General features: G+C 37.8%; 1 protein-coding gene across 1 annotated transcript; it reads left to right on the top strand.

The window, feature by feature from the left end:
• Positions 1–3563: 3563 nt before the first annotated feature.
• Positions 3564–16481, top strand: lpar3 (lysophosphatidic acid receptor 3). The gene is made up of 3 exons (XM_084117568.1): positions 3564–4015; positions 5010–5773; positions 15195–16481. The coding sequence occupies exons 2-3, from the start codon at positions 5032–5034 to the stop codon at positions 15524–15526; spliced, it is 1074 nt and encodes a 357-aa protein (XP_083973694.1). The 5' UTR covers positions 3564–4015; positions 5010–5031; the 3' UTR covers positions 15527–16481.
• The last annotated feature ends 6216 nt before the right edge of the window (positions 16482–22697 follow it).

The following is a 22697-nucleotide window of genomic DNA, read 5'->3' as shown; positions in this document are numbered from 1 at the left end:
TATTCCAGAAAATGAATAAAAACAGTGAAAATGAAACTTAGAATGTTACGCAGACATACAATAATTAAATATGTTAAATAACACAAATATACTTACCCCCGGTTTCACAGACAAGGCTAGGGATATTTCACCGCTGGAAAGATGACTGTGTATTTAAATTGGGTAATTTATGTAGTAGAAATGTGAAATTATTTTAGAAGTTGGTGCCCTCTAGACTGAGAAAAGCCAGAAAATGTATTTTTGGCTCATGTGGATGAAAGACTACAACTCCCAGAATGCACTTGCTTTGCTGCCCTACGAGGCCACTCCCAAGCCACGCCTACCGGTTACAGATGGCAGTATCGGAAGGAATTATACAACTAGGCTACTAGTCGACTCGAAACTGAAAAGACGCTGTTTTATCGTGAGATCCCCCTATGGGTGGGTTGAAAACATGCGGAACTAGCTCCTACTACTGGCTGTAGTCTCTCGCCTCTGGCCAAAAAAGCCTCTGATAACGCAAAATGACGATTTTTGCGTCATCTGAGTTTTTTTTCCAGACACACAATACAGAAATCTCTCGCATTAGGGGGACATGAGAGAGGGAAGCACGGTCATTCGAAAATACTACCGGGTTTCTACTGATACAAAGCTTAATGCTAATGGGTGAAGTATCCCTTTAAGCCTAGTCCCAGACAAAAATGCAAGTGTGAGCTGTTTTAACTGAAAGCAACTTGCACTGTCACATCTTAAAATATATCAGAGCCATTGTCTCAAGGTGCACACCAGTTTTTTTTTCTAAGGCACGTTTATAAAAGCTACTTAAATGTCCTAATTGAACTAAGATCTAATTCTGGCTTAATCTAAGCCCTCTCTGTGAAACTGGGCCTTTGTGTATTTAATCTCACTTTGTTATCTTTGCCGCTGACCTTTTGATTATACCATACTAAAAATGACTTGTAAACATATAAACATCACATTTGTGTTTCTTTAGTTTTTATTGCTGAAATAAGTGTGTTAAACTTTATTCTTCTGCAATCCAGAACGGCAGCACAGCCGAAAGGTTTGTTTGAGCTGCGCCCTCTACTGTACAGGTATGAATAATATGTCCTTCAGCCTGAGGCTTATTTGTTTTGAAAGGACCTTTACATTTGCCAAAAATATAACTTTTGTTTTTGTTATTAAAACAAAACATTTTTTTTTATATTAGTACATTATTATATCTATATTAGTTCTTAAATGTATAATTACACTGTAACAAGGGAAGTGCATCCTAAAATAAAGTGTAACTGATACAATTAAGTCTTTATCAATGTTTTAAGGGTTGAAAGACCTTTCATCAATTTATACACTGAGAAAAACAATAAGTAGAATTTACTCAATTTTTATAAGGCAAGTTTTTGCACAAATTTTTTTCAAGTAAATTTCACAATGATGGAAATTAAGTAAATCTACTTAACTAAGCCGAGTAAAATTCACAAAGTGAATAAGTACATATAACTTGGCCTGTTAAATTATATTGAGTAATTTTTACTTACAAATCTGATATAATTAATATAATTAAGTAAAACCACTTGATATTTTAAATACATTTTACTTGTTTTATGCAGTGCTGGTAATTATTTTAAATTCAATTAAATGTTACTCTTATAATGTGACAAAATAATACTGTGACAATGTGCAGTTAAGAGTAATTTATTAAGAAATAAGCATATACAGAAACCTATAATGACAATAATAACAATTCAGTGTGTTCGGTCTCTCTCTTTGTCCCTCTCAACCGGTTTACAGCAACGGAGGCACAAAGGGCTGAATGCATTTGAGAAATATCCTGAAATTAAGAAAAGAGAGAGAGAAAAAAACAATAATCAGTAAACAGCTAATACTTTTAAATTAAAAGTTAATTAATTTGCATTCACATTATTCATTTCATTTAAACCAAATCATTAAAAACATCCTGCATGACCTTACTCTCATAGTCAATTTACACACATTAATGCTAACATGTGACACACAGCAGATATCAAGGCTACGAATTAGGAATTTGGGAGTACGAATTATTGTCATTTACAACGTGGTTACGATTTAGTAAAAGCAGGGACCATTTAATAGATAGTATGCACGATTTAGCAAATGAATGAGGAAATGAATTATACTGTGCACGATGAGGGAACGAGAACCTTCTCACTTAGGCCTATTGTTAATTCGTGGCCAATATTTGTCATCTATAAAGAAAATTGCACACAAAATAAATATTAAACAAAAAGATCATGATTTAAGTGACATATTCATGGTTTTTAGGCGTAATTACTGATAAATCGTGTAAAACGTAAAGTTTAAAACTGAGAAAAAAATATGGCTAACGTCTACAAAGTTAACTCGTCATTAACCCTCTTGAGTCGGCAAAAGCGCCCGCGCGTAGCAGCAAATTAGACTTATATTCCGTCATTTTTGGTCATAAAGATTACAGACTTAAGAAATATGAAAAAATAAACTGTTAAATGTCTACTTTTTCCACTTTCAATCGAAATAAAACATTGTGCTTTTGTAAAATAAAGAAAATAAACAGGGTGCTTTCTGCCTCTGCCTCTCCCTTAACTTTTTTCTGGAGCACGTCTCTAAACTTAAGAACACTAAACTTTTCAAATGTATAGCATGAAGTGATGACAAGACAATCGTTGAATTAATCAAAAAATCATTATAAATCCGTAATATAATGCAGTTTTTTACTGTTGCTTACCTGTCGAGAGCCGTTGGAGTGGAGATTCGAAATCCCTCAATCATCGCGTGTTTTCTTCTTTCTGCGCATGCGCAGATTCCTTTCTTCAAGGACTAAATTTTACTTGATTTTTTTAAATTTGCTTCAAGTACTTAATTAATGCATGTAAATATGCCAGAGAGTCAGAAGTCAATTTCACTTGTCTGTTGGATGTCTAATATTTACAAGTAAAAAATTAGTATATAATTAGGATTTACTTAATATACTAAAGTTTTCATTTTTACAAAATTATTCTTAGCAAAAGATACATGATTTTTCCTGTTTTATTTACTTTGACATAAAATCATTTTTTACAGTGTAGATGTTCAGTGTTGTAGACCCTGCCCTAAGAAGGAGCTTATCTTAACCACCCCCCACCGCCCCCACACACCTTGTGTTTTTTTTGTTTTTTTTTACCTCAAAAAACAATTAAATCAGAAGTGCTTGGTTTCTAGGATGGTAGCTTCACTTCATCTTTCAATAAGAAATGAAACTCCGACAGGTAATCTGTAATTTACTTGGTCTACCTGCCCAGATGCTGATTAATTTTATTGTACTTTTTATTTATTTATTATTTTTTTAATAAAAAATAAAAAAACGATTTTAAGTTTGCAATGAATTTTGATCAGTGTTCATATACATTAGAAAAGGCATATTTTCTTGTTATCTTCACTGTCATTGTGTTTAAATATTAAATATTCAAGAATTAAGTCCAAAAATGAGTATCAGACTAAATTAAGTCTTTATCAATATCTTAAAGACTGAAAGACATTTGACCAAATTACAGAAGTTAAGTGTTGTAGACTCTCCTTTACCTCACACACCTGAGTAAAATTGCGTAACATTAAGCAATAGACGCTGACACAGAATAAGACTCATAAACAAGTCATGTAGCCTATCTACAATCTGACTTCGCTTGAACGATTAAGCTTTTTCTCTTAAAACACTAACAATGACTATATACTATGAGTTATTCGGCTCATGATACGATGAAATGCAAATTTCGCGTAGCCTAATTGCGCTTTAAGAAAACTTCATAATGTTTTACTTGCTTTTTTCACAATTGAAAGCAGTCAGTGTTCTCTGACCACGCCCTCAGAGACAATCGGTGACTCCCGCTCCTCCTTAAAACTCTCGAGATCAAACTTCAGCAGATACTTCACAGAGAGAGAGAGAGAGAGAGACGCCCAGTGTTTGTGGAGGCACGCCGGATTTGAGCGATACTTCGGACTAGGCTACTAATGGAGAGTGAACTGAGAACCTGACGAGTCTGCCTAGGTAAGAGAGCTTTATCTATCACTGCACATTATTGAACGAGTTTCATACATTTGGTTATGTTTTTAAGGATGTAATACTGCTGAAACTTGATTTCACGTGAAATTTTGACTGGATTTGATTTGTCAAAGTCCTGAGGTGGAACATGTAGGCTATGTAAAACTATTTGAAACAGCATTTCACGAGCTTGTTCTAATTGAGAGACAACATTTCCATTTAAAACAAACATGTGAAAAGAAAATGTGATTAAAATGGCGATAAAATAAAGGACCTTAAAAATGTTAAAAACGTAAGCTTCTGTAAAAAACGTATAGCCTATGAACTTAAATGTTATAGGCTACTTTAAACCCTTAGTAAGTTTATAGTTTATTTAATAATGCAATAGAGATACGTTTATGGTAAAATGTAATTTATTTATTTTACATTGACTTTTTTTGTGTAAATGAATGGAAGCTTTGTATACCACGGAATACAAAATTATTACAATTAAGACTTTTTTCCTCGCGCTTCTGAAAAAAAACAACAAAAAAAAAACAAAAAAACAACAACAACAACAACTGAATAACCAGATATTTAAACTCAGAATGTGAGATATAAACACGCAATTCAAGAAAATTCAGAATTGTGAGATGTAAACTCGAAACTCTGAGGGGGAGAGGGGGGGATTTGAATTGTGAGAGAAAGTAAAAAAACAAAAAACAAATTGTATTCCATGGCGGAATCAAGCTTCCATAGAAAGGGCCATCATAATCCCATTTATTTGGATTTTATCGAAAAATTTAGTCAATCGGTGATCAATCATGTACATTTGAGTGTTTGTTGCATTTTATGTTGTTTAGTATTGAATTTTTTGTCACGCCATGTCTGTTACCCTGATGGCGTTTTGTCTTTGAATTATGGGTTTTCCTATAAATGAGTCATGAAAAACAAACTGAAATAATTGAGGCATTATAGTTCCAGACAGTAGCCTACACTTATATTGTTGTTTTCCTTCCAGTCATAGTGTTTTGTGTCTAAAGATGGCAAAGAATAACGTTTGCAACCATGATCAGACCATGAACTTTTTCTACAACAACGGCAACATAACCTCAGACGAATGGGACCGAACGCAGCTCATCCTGGTTCAGTGTGCTGGATCCATCTGCTGTTGCTTCATCCTAGTGGCCAACGCCATGATCATTGCAGCGGTGGTGACAAACAGAAGATTTCACTACCCCTTCTACTATCTCCTCGCCAATCTCGCCGCCTCAGACTTTCTCGCCGCGATCGCTTACGTGTATCTCATGTTCAATACAGGGAAAACATCTCGTGATCTAACCGTTCAAGGCTACTTCTTTCGGCAGGGTTTGCTGGATACGAGTCTATCTGCATCCCTGACCAACCTCCTGGTGATCGCTCTCGAACGCTACATCTCCATCATGAACTGGAAGGTCCACAGTAACCTCACCAAACGTCGAGTGACCCTGTTGATCGCCTTTGTGTGGGGTGTATCGATATTCATGGGGGCCGTACCTAGTTTGGGCTGGAACTGTATCTGTAGTCTTGACCTGTGCTCCAAACTGGCTCCCATCTTTAGCCGGAGCTACCTGATCTTCTGGTCCGTGTCCAACCTGGTGCTCTTCCTCATTATGGTGTGCATATATTTGAGGATATACATCTATGTGATGAAAAAGACTGCCGTCTTGAAGGTGCACACTTCTGGATCTATAAATCGTAAGAGGACGCCAGTCAAACTCATCAAAACTGTGATGACTGTACTAGGTAAGTTCTAGAGATGCTCCTTTAGATTTGGTCTTCCGAAAGGGATAGTACATCCAAAAATGAAAATTCACACTTTATTTTTAAGGTGTCCTTGTTACAGTGTAATTATACATTTAAGGACTGAGTAATAATAATTAAGCACATAAGTATATGATAGGGTTAGAATTAGGGTTTGGTTTAGTTGCATGTAATTATGCATAATTTACTGTTATTACTACAGTAAGTACATGTAACATATGTAACAAGGACACTGTAAAATGAAGTGTTACTGTACTGCAGTGGTGGAAAGAGTACTAAAAAATTGTACTTAAGTAAACGTATTGCTGCTTAAGTAATAATTTACTTGAGTACAAGTAGATTTACTGAAAAATAATATGACTTAACTAAGAGTAAATAAGTAGCTGGCTTAAAAACTACTCAAGTAACTACGTTACAAAGTACTTTAGTATTATTTTTCTATTTTTACCCAAAATGGGGTGATGATAGCGATATGGAGCACTAAACACTCTCATGTCATCTGTTTCATTCATACTGGAAGCCCAGTACTAATTCATACCTCACACAGAAAGTCCACAAGTGAGATTCATAGAAGTATTAAACTTATGACGTTTCAGGAAATGCCTTTATATATGGATATAATAACATGCAAACAGAGACGTTTTGACTGATGAAACATAAAGACAAACACATGATAGCGATAATATATCTCTGTTCATCAGGCTATCTCAGGTATTTTCATAAGAATGATGTATATCTTTAAAGGGATAGTTCACCCAAAAAGGAAAATTAGCCCCTGATTTGCTCGCCCTCAAGTCATCCTAGGTGTATAAGACATTCTTCTTTCAGACGAATACAATCAGAGTTATATTAAAAAATGTCCTGGCTCTTCCAAGCTTTATAATGGCAGTGAATGGCTGGAGAAAATTTGAAGCCCAAAAAAGTGCATCCATCCATGATAAAAGTGCTCCACTTTTACTCCAGGGGGTTAATAAAGGCCTTCTGAAGTGAAGCCATGTGTTTATGTAAGGAAAATACCCATATTTAAAACTTTATAAACTATAATCACTAGCTTCCGCCAGACGGCCGTACGCATTGGTTTACGCCAAAAGAGTAACCCTTGACCTTGACGCACAACGTAATGGCGAACGCGGTTGCCCAGTCCTGTTTGTTTGAAACGCAAGAGGCGTCAATTGCCGTCATTACGTTGTGAGATAAGTTCAAGGGTTACTCTTTTTGCATAAATCGATGCGTACGGCCGTCTGCCGGGAGCTAGTTATTTTAGTCGATAAAGTTTTAAATATGCATATTTTTCTTACACAAATGCATCGCTTCACTTCAGAAGGCCTTTATTAACCCCCGGAGTGCCATTTCGAGCACATGAATAGACGCGCTTTGATGGACTTCCAAAGACGGACAGCTATTCACTGCCATTGTCAAGCTTGGAAGAGCCAGTACATTTTTTTTATATGAAAGAAGAGCGTCATATACACCTAGGATGACTTGAGGGTGAGTAAACCATGGGCTGATATTAATTTTTAGGTGAACTATCCCTTTAAGAGGTGTATAAAGCAGACTTACCTCCGTTCATTGACAGTTTAACAGAATCCCTCCACCACCCCATCTTTTTATACACCCTGAACAACATAGAGTTAAATTACCCGAACTTCATTTTTAGTTTTGGTTTTCAGCTAAACTAAAAATTCTGTGGAAAAATGATTTGGTAAGTAGTAGAGATGTTCCTTTAGATTTGTTCTTGAGAAAGGGATAGTTCAACTGTCGTACCAAACCTGTATGACTGACTTTCTTCTGTAAAACACAAACAAATTTATTTTGAAAGTCAGTGGGGTCCAATTTGTGGTTTTGGACCCCATTGACTTTAATTTTATGGTCAAAACAGTTGAAACATCAAAAAAAATAAAATAAATTGTATATATATATATGCACGTCATCGTTGTGAACACAAATAATGTTAGATTGGGAATATGTAAAACAAATATCCAGAGGCGACTCTTAGCTGAAGAACTTTAACTGGTTTTATTATACACCCAGAACCGCATAAAGAGTTAAACTACCCAACTACCAAAATTTAATGAGCCAATCTTTAGATTTAATTTTGGTTTTCAGCTAAATAAAAATGTTGCTTACAGTGTTTCAGAAAAACGACATGATGTTAAGGAAATGATATGTGAATTTTTCATGGTATGGCAATACTACATTAATACAAGCAACCTGACAAAATGGGAAGTGGAGTCATTGCTGCATGTTGATGCACCACATGCATTCCAGACTGTGATATGTATCAGTCAGAATGCACCATCACTCCTCAGTCACTCAAAGTTCAATGGCAATTACAGCATATGTTGGTTTATAGTTTTCCCACAAGCCTTCGTAGCTCTGATGAGCTGTCCAAAGTCCACGCCTTTGGTCTGTAAGCATGATAAACGCTCCCAGACTGCTGAATATGTTAATTCAGCTCACAACAGAGTCCTGCAGGGTCTGAAACATTTCATAAGAAACTCATAACCCACCCAACTTTGGGTGATGTGGGACTGGGTGGGTAAATATTTTTGTGAATTTTTACAGCCATGGCAAATATTTAGATTGGAAGGATGTGCTCATATCCTGTTAACCACAGGCAGACATCTAGTATGTATACATAATACATCTTGCTTTTAAGAATTTGAGAACTTGATTGATGAGATGTACACGAGAAACTGAAGAGTTAACGTACAACGAGACGCAATGTTAAAGGGATAGTTCACCCAAAAATGAAAATGCTGTCATCATTTACTCTTCCTCAAGTTGTTCCAAACCTGTATGACTTTCTTTCTTCTGCTGAACACAAAAGAAGATATTTTAAAGAAGGTTGGTAATTAAACAGTTGCTGGTTCCCATTGACTTCCATAGTATTTTTTTTTTTCCTACTATGGAAGTCAATGGGGTCCATCAGTCGTTTGGTTACCGACTTTCTTCAAAATATCTTCTTTTGTGTTCAGCAGAAGAAAGAAAGTCATACAGGTTTGGAACAAATTGAGGAAGAGTAAATGATGACAGCATTTTCATTTTTGGGTGAACTATCCCTTTAACAATGAGACACAAAAGACGAAACCTCCCACCTTTGCATTAGCTGATTGCTATCAGAAGTTCAAAGGTTTGGTTTCTTTTGCCTTTTGTTTTTCCTTTTTGTTCAAACAATCAACCAGACGTTTTGTCTGCGAACAGGCCAATGATAAATAAGAGTGCACTTGATAAAGAGAGAGACAATTTTTTAGCAATCTAATATCAAGTTTTTAGAAATGTACTTGTTCATGTAAAAATGAAGTACATATTTTCCTTACACCCTGAATATATGAGAATGTATGAGAACGTGTACACAAATCTCTGAGTGTTTGGCATGGTAATGGATATGTTTAATCATGGCGGAATAGATATACTACGCAGCTGCTGTTGCTGCTTCAGAGCAAGTACGGGACTTGCTACTGCCAATACACAACATGCTGCTGTGAGAATGTAAGACAAACTGCTGCTGTACAATATAGCGTACATGAATTACCTGTAGCAGATCTATACAGGTGGTGCTGGGGAAGGTGGAGGGTTTCTGAAAGCGCACTGAACTGCTAAGGCTAATGCTAACCGAGTATTTGGAAGTTGAGCAGCGAGCTCATTCGCTACTGATACAGCAGGAACCAATCAGCTGTGCCCTGTAGAGCAGGGTTCACCAATCTCGGTCCTGGAGGGCCGCTGTCCTGCAGAGTTTAGCTCCAACCCCAATTAAACACACCTGAACCAGCTAATCAAGGTCTCACTAGGCATACTAGAAACTTTCAAACAGGTGTGTTGGAGCTGGTTGGAGCTAAACTCTGCAGGACAGCGGCCCTCCAGGACCGAGATTGGTGAACCCTGCTGTAGAGAATGATGTGGTTACAAACAGATTGAGTTACGGACCTTTCAGCTTGTGCCATCTAGAGTTTCATGACACAACCTTGTATTTTATTCTAATATTACAAATCATTAATTCATAAATATTATGTTTTTGTAGAGTTGCACCTCATGACATTTTACAACCTACAAACCTTGATTTTGATTTGAAAGTCAAACAATATATATACCATATCTGGTAAGAATTGCTGTTTATAGACCCTGGTTAAAACCACCAGCTAGAGCACCAGAAAGTTGGTTAAAGGAGAACTCCGGTCAATTTTAACATTGAGCTCATTTTTTTGTAAATTTGGAGTGCTGTCAATACAGAGAACAACGTCAAAAATCGCTGTTGCCTACACCGTGTTATCCTCTTTTTAAAATTTGCACCCTGTTGACTTCAATGGGGCAAGTTTTAAACCTGCTTTTAGCCTCTTAACATCCTTGATGTGTCATTACAAGTGCCCAGCCAATGTGAGTGATTCCTTCAGAGTGAACACGGGTGAATCTGACTGCAGTAGATGTGAAAGATATGAATAAAAGTGATGTTATTTCAGGCAGCGCACATACCTGTATTTATATCCTGTTTTCAGGTCGAAGTCCATAGTAATCGATTGTCGAGTTCACGCGCATATGTTTACTTACCTATGATCACGCGCGTGAACTCGACAATCGATTACTATGGACTTCAACCGAAAACAGGATGTAAATACAGGTATGTGCGCTGGCTGAAATAACATCACTTTTATTCATATCTTTCACATCTACTGCAGTCAGATTCACCCGTGTTCACTCTGAAGGAATCATCTAACATGGCTGGGCACTTGTAATGACACATCAAGGATGTTAAGAGGCTAAAAGCAGGTTTAAAACTTGCCCCATTGAAGTCAACAGGGTGCAGATTTTAAAAAGAGGATAACACGGTGTAGGCAACACTGATTTTTGTCGTTGTTCTCTGTACTGACAGCACTCCAAGTTTACAAAAAAATTAGCTCAATGTTAAAATTGACCGGAGTTCTCCTTTAATGCTGGTCTAAGCTGATCTTTTTTTTTGTGAGAAATTCAGAAATTATGTTCGGAATTAAATTCAGAAATGATGTTAGACCAACGCATGCTGCAAAGAACAAAATCTGGTTTTAGGAGTATCTCTTACTGCTTCAAATTGCAGATAGGGCCAAAGCGGAGGAGCCGTCTCTTCCCAGCACAACAGGCTTCCTCCAGGCCTGTATAATTATCTTGCACAAGGTCGCTCTTTACACTGCCTGGCATCTGAATCAAACCACCAGCGCGAGTGGCCTGTGGCCTTGGAGAGAAAGAACATGAACCTCATAGTAGATGCGTGTCTCTCTTTCAAACCAATTGCTCACATGTGTGAAACCCCGTTTTTGGTCAGAGGAACTTGCTTTGAAGGTTTAGAAAGTGTGTCTGCATGGGAGACTTTGTATTATGAAGATATGTGAAGATTCACAGTCCGTTAATCATCAGTTATTGTCTTGAACGAACTGCTAATAAAAGCAGACTCCTGCGTTTCAGAAGCACGCTACATTCTTGCTTTTGTTGTTTTGTGGCATGTGTGGAGGTAACGGTTACATTAATCTGTTGCATGACTCCTCTTTTGAAAAGGGAGAAAACTCTTTGTTTAAAAAGGAAAAAAAGAAAGCTTCTTGTAAATATTACCTTCATCATGGCTGTATTTGCTTACATTCTGTGTAAATGTTGATAGTTTGAGATGTTGTGTTCAGCTTGAATAGAGATCAAAATTGCAAGCATTACAGGATAATTTCTTAAACACCAACCAATTTTCAGTCTGTGCACACTGAACGTGAAACTGCTGAGTGACGTGACACTATCACAGCAAATCAGAAAATATTTGATGTTTAATGTACAGTTATGAGGAGGAGGATTCTGGACCAATGAGATTTCACAGTGGGCGGGGCAACCCAGTGCAAAAAAAAAAAAGATTTGATGTGGTCTGGCTGGTTAAGCACATAAACTCAGGTATAAAGGAGATTTCACACTGAACATTGGTTAACGTTCTTATTAGCATAATTATGAGATTAAAACATTTATTAAAAATTTGTATAAACAAGTCTTCTGAAACAAAATTACATTAAGACGAAAAGTTATTTAACATTTGTAACCGCTTCATAAGTAGCCCTTAAAGGAACTTGGTAATGGAATTTTTTGGAGGGGAAAATTTTTATATCCCAATGCCTTTGCACTCCCCCGAAAAACTTTGCGTTCGCTCGCAAAACCTTTGCGTTCCCACGAGACACTTTGCTAGCAAAATTCCTCGGCTGATAACCAAAATATTGTCAGATAAGACTTGCGCTGCACATGTTGCACTTAACTGTATTTACCTTTTTTGAAGTGATTCCAATCATATTTCAAGCAATTCAAAACCATCTTGGCAAAGTGCGCATCTGAAGTGTCTCAGCTGAAGGAAATTATCCATTATTTATCGGCTTTGATATATCGGCCAAATTTTCTTATTGGGCCGATAATGATAACATTAAAAATGAACATATATCGGCCGATGCGATATGGTGGCCGACGTATCGCGCATCCCTAATTGAAATATCCTCACATCTCATATTTTTTCCATCACCATGTCCCTTAGGAGCTCCGTAGCTTCCCTTAGACGTTGTAACCCAAAGTCAGCATCCAAAATTGCACTCTTTTTGAGTTGCTACTTCTTTTGAATAAATGCTTATTTTGCGATTATTACAAAATAATGTTCTATACGTGTGTATAAAAGTGTTTTTAAAAATGTGTTTATGCCTGAATGGTGTTTCAGCAGTGCTGCCATTATAGGGGTTTTCACACACATTCAAAGTCTTCTTTTAAAATAGTTGTGGCCCCTTTGAGATTCTGTGGCCCTGCGGTACCCGGCCCTTTCACCGCTGCTGTTTATTATGCTGAGAAAACATGCCGTGTAATAAATTCATGCATGGAAAGAGCGCTTATAACACTGTGCACATCTGCAACAAACATGGCGTGCCGTTCTCCTCCAGATGCTGTTTAATATGATTAAAGAAAAAGAGTGTTCCCTTAAATGGGGAATTTACTAGAAACCACAGAGGAGCCCCCATTTGATGAGGTTTTGTTATAACCTCTGCATGGCCTTCTCTATTAAGCGTTTCTGGAGCCAAATAAGCACATTTATCACACTTTTAACCTTACAAAAACTTTTAATCACTATGTATTTCATGTTTTAAGGAAGTTTAGATATTTTTCCTGGGAAAAAAAGTTACTTTGCTTAAAGGGATACTTCACCGATTAGCATTAAGCATTGTGTCAGTAGAAACCCGGGAGTATTTTCAAACGACCGTGCTTCCCTACCTCATGTCCCCGTGAGAAGAGAGATTTCCGTATTGTGTGGCTGCAAAAATCGTTATTTTGCGTTATCAGAGGCTTTTTTGGCCAGAGGCGAGAGACTATTTGCATACAAAAATATCACTGGATTGTTACAAGTAATGGCAAAATGAATGTTTGAAAATGTAAACTGATATTTCCTATTGACACACTACAGCAAAATATATACATAACTGGCGTAACCATTTTTTTGGAGGGTGAAAATACTAATGTGCCCAAGACTTTTGCACAGTACTGTGTGTGTGTGCATGGATCATGGAACGTACCAAAAGGGGGGGCTATTCAATATTAGCTAATCAATAACTAGGCCTACTATTTTTTTCATACCTCCCAGAGGACTACTGATAACTACTATACAGGTTTATAATTAACTTGGATAATGCATAATATATCATTAATTATAAAGTGAAGGTTCTGGTAACCCACTAGTGATGACTTGAGCGTTACTACATCCTTCAGAAGGAGCTACTAATTGTTTGAATCAGTATTCTAAAGTGAAAATCATGATAACGGCCTAGTAATGATGACTGAAGTCATTGTACGTTTTTTTGTAAGGTTTTGGATATATTCCTTCCTTCCAATGGATTTGGTAACACTTGAGTCATTACTAATGTGTTAACGTGATCTTCACTTTAGAATACTGATTCAAATAATTAGGATGTAGTAACATTTGAGTCATTACTATCCAAAACCTTACAAAAACCTCAAAAATCTGAGTTTCTTGTTAGTTAATAGTAGTTACTAGAATGTTAACAGTGCGTCACTCATTTGTTCCTGTGATATTAATTAAAGGGATAGTTCACCCAAAAATGAAAATTTACTCTCCCTCAAGTTGTTCCAAACCTGTATGACTTTCTTTCTTCTGCTGAACACAAAAGAAGATATTTTGAAGAAAGTCGGTAACCAAACGACTGATGGACCCCACTTGACTTCCATAGTAGGAAAAAAAAAAATACTATGGAAGTCAATGGGAACCAGCAACTGTTTAATTACCAACCTTCTTTAAAATATCTTCTTTTGTGTTCAGCAGAAGAAAGAAAGTCATACAGGTTTGGAACAACTTGAGGAAGAGTAAATGATGACAGCATTTTCATTTTTGGGTGAACTATCCCTTTAATGATGGAACGGTATTCTAAAGTGTTACCAACATATACAATCTTTATTTGAAGAATGTTTCAATATTTTTACTAATAAAAAAGACAAAATACTGATTAAAAAAACTACTTTTCTGTAAAACAGGAGATGGGTTTTCAGGAGAAGCTCTGCCATCTGAAAACAACCATCTCCTTTGTTCATTTTAGTAACACGAGTGTTTTCTGAAAGACGTGCCGCTACATGCTCTCCACCTGAGAACCGTCCTGTTTGTCTAAGCTTGTTTTGCGGTGCATACAGGATTTCATGGTAACTTGAAAGAATTTAGTGGAAATGAGACTAAAGGCAGGTTTGTTGCTGTGAGTCACCATATCGAAGGTCGGAAAAGGGTTATTGAACATGTCGGGGCAGAAATGCATTCTCTAAATTAAAACGGCAGTGTCAACAGCAGTGCAAGATGCAATTTGTGTTAAAGGTTTATCTTAGGGGTGCAGCAAAGCCATACTTTTTATGAGAAATTGTGGAACCTGCTTGCACTAGGAACCAATGACAACTTTCTCCGTTTTCATTTCCTTAAAAAAAGTATCTTGATGTTTAACAACACAAGGCAACATATATATATATATATATATATGTATATATGTATATACATACATAAAGCTTAGCATAAAATAATTTTTTTTTTACACTCTCGAAAAAGAAATCTACTCAACACCACTGTAACGAGGTTAAAAGTTGTAACGAGGTTAAAACAAATACAAAATGAAAGTAAAAGACAGCAGCCCCTCATGGGCGACTACTGTCACAAAACAAAACACAACACAAGTTCAGGCCTGTCCTCTCTCTATCTCCACTGTCGTCTCCCCCCCTTTATGCTTCCACTCCTCCGTGAGCGATACGAGACCGGTGTGTCGCGCATCAGTAATCACGCCACTCGTCCTGCTCGTCACAACCACCAGTGTGTGTGTGTGTATAAAATGTGTATGTGTGTGTGTGTGTGTATGTTAACATTTAAAAAACAATTGTGTCTTTTTAGGAGCCTTTGTGATCTGTTGGACTCCTGGACTTGTGGTTCTGCTCCTGGATGGCCTCAAGTGCGAACAATGCAATATCCTGAAATTCAAACGCTGGCTGCTGCTCCTCGCCGTCCTCAACTCCGTCATAAACCCGATCATCTACTCGTACAGAGACGAGGAAATGTGGACCACCATCAAGAACCTGATGCGCTGCATTCGCAATGGGACGAGGAGACAGAGGTCGTCCAAAGCCAACATTCAACGCGGATCCGGTCGGGAGACAACCAGCAGCCTGAAAGAGAATACAGCAGAGGACAGCAAGGTCTCCACACAGGAGATGCTGAAGTCTTGAAGGTGAAGTCTCGCTTTCGACTCCACGAAAACCATTCCTAGCAACATGGCTCGCCATTGCTCTGAAATACTCCTGCAGACTGCTGTCAGAGATGAAAAGTTAGACCAGAACTCAAAGAGAATTTAATGATGGTACAAAGCAATGCACTTACTTGTGCAACTTTTTATTGTTAGTCACCCATATAAGCGCTTCTGTGAAACCTGTCCGAGCATGTGCACTACCCACCAGGCCACATCTTCAATAGCAATGCTCATTAATTCAGCTTTTGACAACGGTTTTTCAGAATCAGAAACAGCTTTCATTAGTACTCTGTACTGGTGTAAAATCTGTGTGAATCTGTTGATTACTTCCTAAGTGTACTGTACTGTTTAAAAGGAGTCTTGACTTTTTTCTTTTTTTTTATCTTAAAATGATGTATATGTAGATGTTGTAGATATTAATGTAAGCATTTGAGTGATTTAATATGCGTTTCACAGTCTTCATGTGTAAGAATAATGACTATTTAAAGGTCTGTACTGTATATTGCAGATTACTATCATGATTATGTGGTCCTACATGATTAAGTGGTCAATTATGCCAATGTAAATACATAGTGGTACTGATAATTTGGATCTGTGGTTTCATGTGTAAAAGATAAATGTCTTTTATAACAAACGTTAAAAGTAAAGTCGTGCTGTTAAAGTGCTCATAGGAGTCTTAAAGAGTCTTTTTTTAATGGAAACTGAAGACTTACTTTGACTGGGATAAAGAAAGTATTAAGTTCTCTAATTATGAAAAACATTAACTATAATTTGTCATACAGTATTTACTGCGGTTATATACATGAATCCAAATGTAAATAAAGTTGAAATAAAATATTAATTTTTTACTTAAATTAAAGTTTAAGTATTAAATCTGAAATGAAAATCAAAATTAACAACATTAAATTAATCAAAATTACTTACATTTAAACTACATTGAAAATGAAAACTTAAAATAATAAAATATCCCCTTCATTTTTATTCTGAAGTGGAAACTAGCTTCCATTTATTAATGGGTTAAAAAAGTTAAAAAAATGTAAATGGTTAACATTGTTTGGGTTCGTATTGAAGTTTTCATCTAAACCACTCCCAATGTGCGTTAAGATGATAGGCTGAAATACAAACTGCTAGGTCAGGGGTACAGAATAAACCGGTTTCCTTTCTTTATGCTTTGAAATAGCCAGATATTCCCTGTCTTACGCAATTCTTATGCAACGAGCTGATGCACATCGTCTCACCTGAGCCCCACAGTCAAGATCCTGGAGTTACGCCAAAGGCTTACAACATGACGAAACCACCGTGCTTCAGTTTGTGAATCCTGGGAAACGAGCTTTTCCTGTTGACACTTGGACAAAAACGTTCTCATTGACCACCTGCGGGTCCTTTTGAGTGTCACGTATTCAAGCCCAAACAGGATGGTTTATACTTCCGGTGTGGGAGCTGATTCCATAAAGATAAACTAATTGGAATCATGTCACTTAACTGCTGCAAACAGGAAAGTGCACATCGTCTATCATAGCGGCTTTTGTTTTAGTGGCTCGTAACACTCAGGCTGAAAAATGAAATGAAAAACAGTATGTGACAAATTAAGTATGTCCGAATTCACAGAGCTCATAAAACAGTATGCAAAAAGTACCCGAATGACCTACAGTAGTATGTACTATGTCAGGCGAGATTCTGAAGTGCATGTGCATACGATGGATACTTTACTATCCCATAGGGGTTGTGAATGGCAGTGAAGCGACACAACTGACGCTGGTAGGTCACATGACAATGACAACATGGTAAATACATCCAAATAACACAATCATACTATTTAGAACATACTTTTACAGTGGTAATTAAGTAAATACTTATTCAAAATAAGTATGTCAAGTCAAGTCACCATTTATATAACCGCTTTTAATAATATGGACTATTTCAAAAGCAGCTTTACAGTGATAACCTGTGAAAACGCTGACGGTGTGCACATGCGTATTAGGTATGCGTGTTTGAATATATGTGTGCAGGCGTGTCTTTCTTTACAAATTGACCTTAACAAACTACTTGTCTGGCCTTAAAATATATAATACAGAATTGTTCATCGCTTCCGCACAGCCACGTGAACCGGAATTATCCTGACAACGTTTTATCTGTACAGAGGTAAAGGGAAGGGAAGAGACTAGTTGAGACTTCAGGACTGCGTTGTCGTCGTGTCCAGGTTATCATTGTCATAGTTTGTATGTTGTCGTTCCACCTGCGACTTCGCAGAATAGAAATAATTTCTAAAATTGAATCCCGTTGCTCGTCACAAAAATGGAATATCGATTGTATGTCGCAGAATCACGTCACGTCTGGTTAGGGCACTGTTTAATGGTCTAGTGCAGGGTTCACCAATCTCGGTCCTGTAGGGCCGCTGTCCTGCAGAGTTTAGCTCCAACCAGCTCCAACACACCTGTTTGAAAGTTTCTAGTATGCCTATTGAGACCTTGATTAGCTGGTTCAGGTGTGTTTAATTGGGGTTGGAGCTAAACTCTGCAGGACAGCGGCCCTCCAGGACCGAGATTGGTGAACCCTGGTCTAGTGTAAATAGTGTCTAGAGTTCCCAAGAATTGGAAATTGTAGAGTCCTTGAAGCAAAAGGGCTGCAACAGCACCGAAATGTATGAGCATCTGAGTTTCACTTTTTACTTTTCAAGATTCCATCCAAATGTCACCTCTGGCATCTGAATGCAACATCCAGAAAAATTGTTTGTAGGCCTATCTTTGATCTTAAAGAGAAAGTTAACTCAAAATTTAGATTTCTTTTATTACATAAACAATTGACAAATCGGCGCAAAATTACTACACACAATCTGTTTTAATGTAGATCTTTTTCTAAGCCAGGAACCCAGAGATAGGCACAGGACCCCTATTAGACTAGAGGGATATCACATAAAAGTTAGTTAAACCAGGTCAATATTAATAATATGATGATGATATTATTATTATTATTGACAGATTCATATATATCAGATCACGGTGATTGCCTGATGATGAGTGACAGGCAGAGATGGGCATAATGGAAATTTATTTAAAATACAAAATACTGTGTGAAAAAAAATGTATTTAAATACAAATACAAAATACTGTGTGAAATTTTTTATTTAAATACAAATACAGTATTTAGTATTTTGAAAATACACAAAATACATGTGAAATTGGCCATCCAGTGCAGGTATAGATCACAGTGAATGAAGAAACTACATAGGCCTACTGACTTTTCATTCCTAACCTCATCTCTTTCTTTCTTTCTTTCTTTCTTTCTTTCTTTCTTTCTTTCTTTCTTTCTTTCTTGCAATTACAAATAAACTTATGTAAAATAGCAGCCATTTATATAGGCTACTTATTTCTGGTTACAATGTAGTCTATTACTTGTGGTGAACACTATTAAAAAATTCATACTGTATGTAAAACTGTGGGAACCTTCTAGCAAAGAATATGGATGGGCGATTTTACTTCACAGTAACAATATCATGGTTTCACAATTCTCAATATCAGTTTTGATTCCACAGCATAAACTGAATTGAATTAATTTAGATTCATTTGACACTATTTACACCTTTTTGATTATTATTTTTTATGTAGGCTACAATAAAACTAGAAGCTGATAATTTTTGTGGTGTATCATTCATCAGTGCTTCTTCTTCCACTCCAACGTTCCAAATTTGCTTACCCCACAAATAGGCCCATCTATGTAAATGATTTAGAAAAAGTTCCATCAATTCAAACTTTATATCATATGTAGTGTCATATCACCCAGCCCTAACATGCAGTAATGCTTTAAACACATTTGACAAGCTAGTTGATAAAAATCAACAACCGGTCAAGACTGATTGGCTAACGCTATTTTCCCACTTGTCTGTGCTCTGCTATTCTTTCATGTTAACTGAAGTGAATAATGCACTATTTTAACTTTAATCAACAATTAGAATCGCTCATGACATTCTCACATTGTCAATAAATAAATAAATAAATAAATCGCTGATCCAACGCTGAGCTAGTGAATGTCTGAACTAGTTGATGCACAAAATCAGTACCCTGATAAAGAGATTGACTGGCAAAAAGTATTTTATGTATTTTGAAAATACAAACATACTCATCTTAAATGTATTTAAATACAAATTACATTTGATTTTTTCCAAAGGCTTTAAAATACAAAATACAAAATAGTATTTTGTATTTCAAATACGTTTTTTAAATACATGTATCTGAAATACTGCCCATCCCTGGTGACAGGTGTTTGCTTGTGAGAAGACGTGTGCTTCGTGAATTACTCTTAGTAAAACACATTAGGAGTCTATGTTATGAGTGACACGCCCATTATTTTTAGGAGTTTCTCTTAAATTCACCAGTTAGGAGCTACTTGTAGCCTTCTTTGTGAATACAGCCCCAGGTAAAAAAGTTTGATATGCTCATTTGAACAGTATGAGAACAGTATTTGAATGTTATTCTCTTGTTGTAAGTGGCTTTGGATAAAAGTGTCTTCTCACATTTACATTTAGTCATTTAGCAGACGCTTTTGTCCAAAGCGACTTACAAATTAGGACTAAATTAAGCGAGTCATCGTGAAGAGGCGAAAAACAACGCAAGAAAATACGAAGATACGTCATTGTTCAGAGTAGCATAAGCGAGGACATAAGGGAAGAGGAAAGGTAGGATATAAAGGAAAAGAAAAGTTTTTTTTTGTTTTTTTTATGAGGATAAGTGCTCACAGAAGAGAAGGGTTTTCAGTTGTATTTTGAATGTTGCCAGGGATTCTGCATTTCGGATGAGGGTGGGGAGAGCATTCCACCAGCATGGAACTGTGAATGAGAATGTTCTGGAAAGTGATTTTGTGGCTCTCTGTGATGGAACCACGAGACGTCGCTCGTTGACCGATCGTAGGTTTCTGGTAGGGATGTAGGCTCGTAGGAGTAAGTGAAAGTAGGAGGGAGCTGAGCCTGTGATAGATCTGTAAGCAAGCGTCAATGCCTTGAACTTGATGCGAGCAACGAGAGGTAGCCAGTGCAAAGTGATGAAGAGAGGTGTGACGTGGGCCCTTTTGGGCTCGTTGAAGACAAGACGAGCTGCAGCATTCTGAATCATTTGTAGAGGTTTGGTTGCACATGATGGAAGTCCAGCCAGAAGAGCATTGCAGTAATCAAGCCTAGAGATGACCAGGGCCTGGACGAGAAGTTGTGTTGCATAGTTAGGAAAGGCCTGATCTTCCTGATGTTGTGCAGTGCAAACCTGCATGATTGAGCTGTCTTTGAAATGTGATCTGTGAAGGTCAGCTGGACATCCAATATCACTCCAAGATTTCTGACCGACCTTGATGGGGTGATTGATGATGAATCTAGCTGGATAGTGAAGTCGTGTTGTAGAGATGGATTGGCAGGGAGGATGAGAAGCTCAGTCTTTGCCAGGTTGAGCTGCAGGTGATGTTCCTTCATCCATGTCGAGATGTCCGCCAGACAGCTTGAGATCCGTGCAGCTACTGTGGGGTCATCTGGTTGAAATGAGAGGAAGAGCTGTGTGTCATCAGCATAGCAGTGGTAGGAGAAACCATGTGCCTGTATGATGTGTCCCAGTGATGTGGTGTAGATGGAGAAGAGCAAGGGTCCAAGAACTGAACCCTGAGGAACCCCTGTGGTCAGCTGATGTGCTTTGGATACCTCGCCACTCCATGCAACCCTGAAGGACCTACCTGTGAGATAGGACTCAAACCAGTGGAGAGGAGTTCCTGCGATGCCCATTGATGAGAGGGTGGACACAAGGATCTGATGATTCACAGTATCGAAGGCAGCAGACAGATCCAGGAGAATGAGAACTGAGGACTTGGAAGCAGCTTTTGCGATCCGTAGGGCTTCTGTGACCGACAGTAGTGCAGTCTCAGTTGAGTGCCCTTTCTTGAAGCCAGATTGGTTGACATCCAGCTGGTTGTTCAGAGACAAGAAGGATGTTACTACAGCTCTTTCAAGTGTTTTCGCAATGAATGGTAGGAGAGAGATAGGTCTGTAATTCTCTACAAATGATGTGTTTAGTGTTGGTTTTTTAAGCAGTGGAGTAACCCGAGCCTGCTTGAATGCAGTAGGGAAAGTGCCAGTATGGAGGGATGAGTTGATGATGTGTGTGAGTGCTGGTAGAAGTGTGGGAGAGATGGCTTGTAGAAGGTGTGAGGGGATGGGGTCTAGAGGGCAGGTGGTAGGATGACTGGAGAGGAGGAGTTTAGATACTTCTTCCTCGGTTAGCGGAGAGAAGGAGGAGAGAGGGTTATTGGCTATGGAAGGGGTCGGTCTGGGTTCCTGTGTGTGTGGGGCTGAGAACTGACTGCTGATAGCTGTTGTTTTGTTGGTGAAGAAGTTAGCAAAATCGTCAGCAGTTAAAGAGGAGGCGGGTGGAGATGGAGGTGGACAGAGGAGAGAGTTGAATGTCTTGAAGAGTGATCGTGTGTTGGAGGAGCTGTTGATCTTGTTGTGGAAGTAGGAAGATTTTGCAGCATGAACATCAACAGAAAAGGAAGAGAGGAGAGATTTATACATACTCAGGTCAGATGTGTCTCTTGATTTGTGCCATTTCCTCTCCGCTGCCCTGAGTTCGGTCCGGTGTTCACGAAGGACCTCAGATAACCAGGGGTTAGAGGGAGTAGTGCGTGCAGGCCTGGAGGAGAGAGGGCAGATATTGTCTAGAGAAGAGGTTAGAGTGGAGCATAAGGTATCTGTTGCGGCATTCACATCCAGAGATGAGAATTGCGAGGGTGAGGGAAGAGATGACGACACAGCAGAGGAAAGATGGGAGGGAGAAAGTGAGCGCAGGTTTCGTCTGAAAGTGACTGGTGGGGTAGTTGGTGGTGCATGGGTAGGCAGTTGTAGACTGAAAGTAATGAGGAAATGATCTGAAACATGGAGAGGTCTTACCAGGATGTTGTCTGTGATGTAGTTGTGTGTGTAAACCAGGTCCAGTTGGTTGCCTGATTTGTGAGTACCTGTAGTGATGAGTCTGCTAAATGAATAAATGTAAACAGTAGGTCTAGATAAAAGGAAACATAACATATTAGGCTACAGGGGGTCAGGAGACCTAGTGGAGTTGAAATAAAAGCTATATTTGTGAAACTATAAGAATTGAAATTATGATATGATTAGCAGAGGCAAC

This window comes from Abramis brama (assembly GCF_963993115.1).
Source record: "Abramis brama genome assembly, chromosome: 6".
NCBI classification, from domain to species: Eukaryota; Metazoa; Chordata; class Actinopteri; order Cypriniformes; family Leuciscidae; genus Abramis; species Abramis brama.
This window is presented reverse-complemented; position numbering and strand designations above follow the sequence as displayed.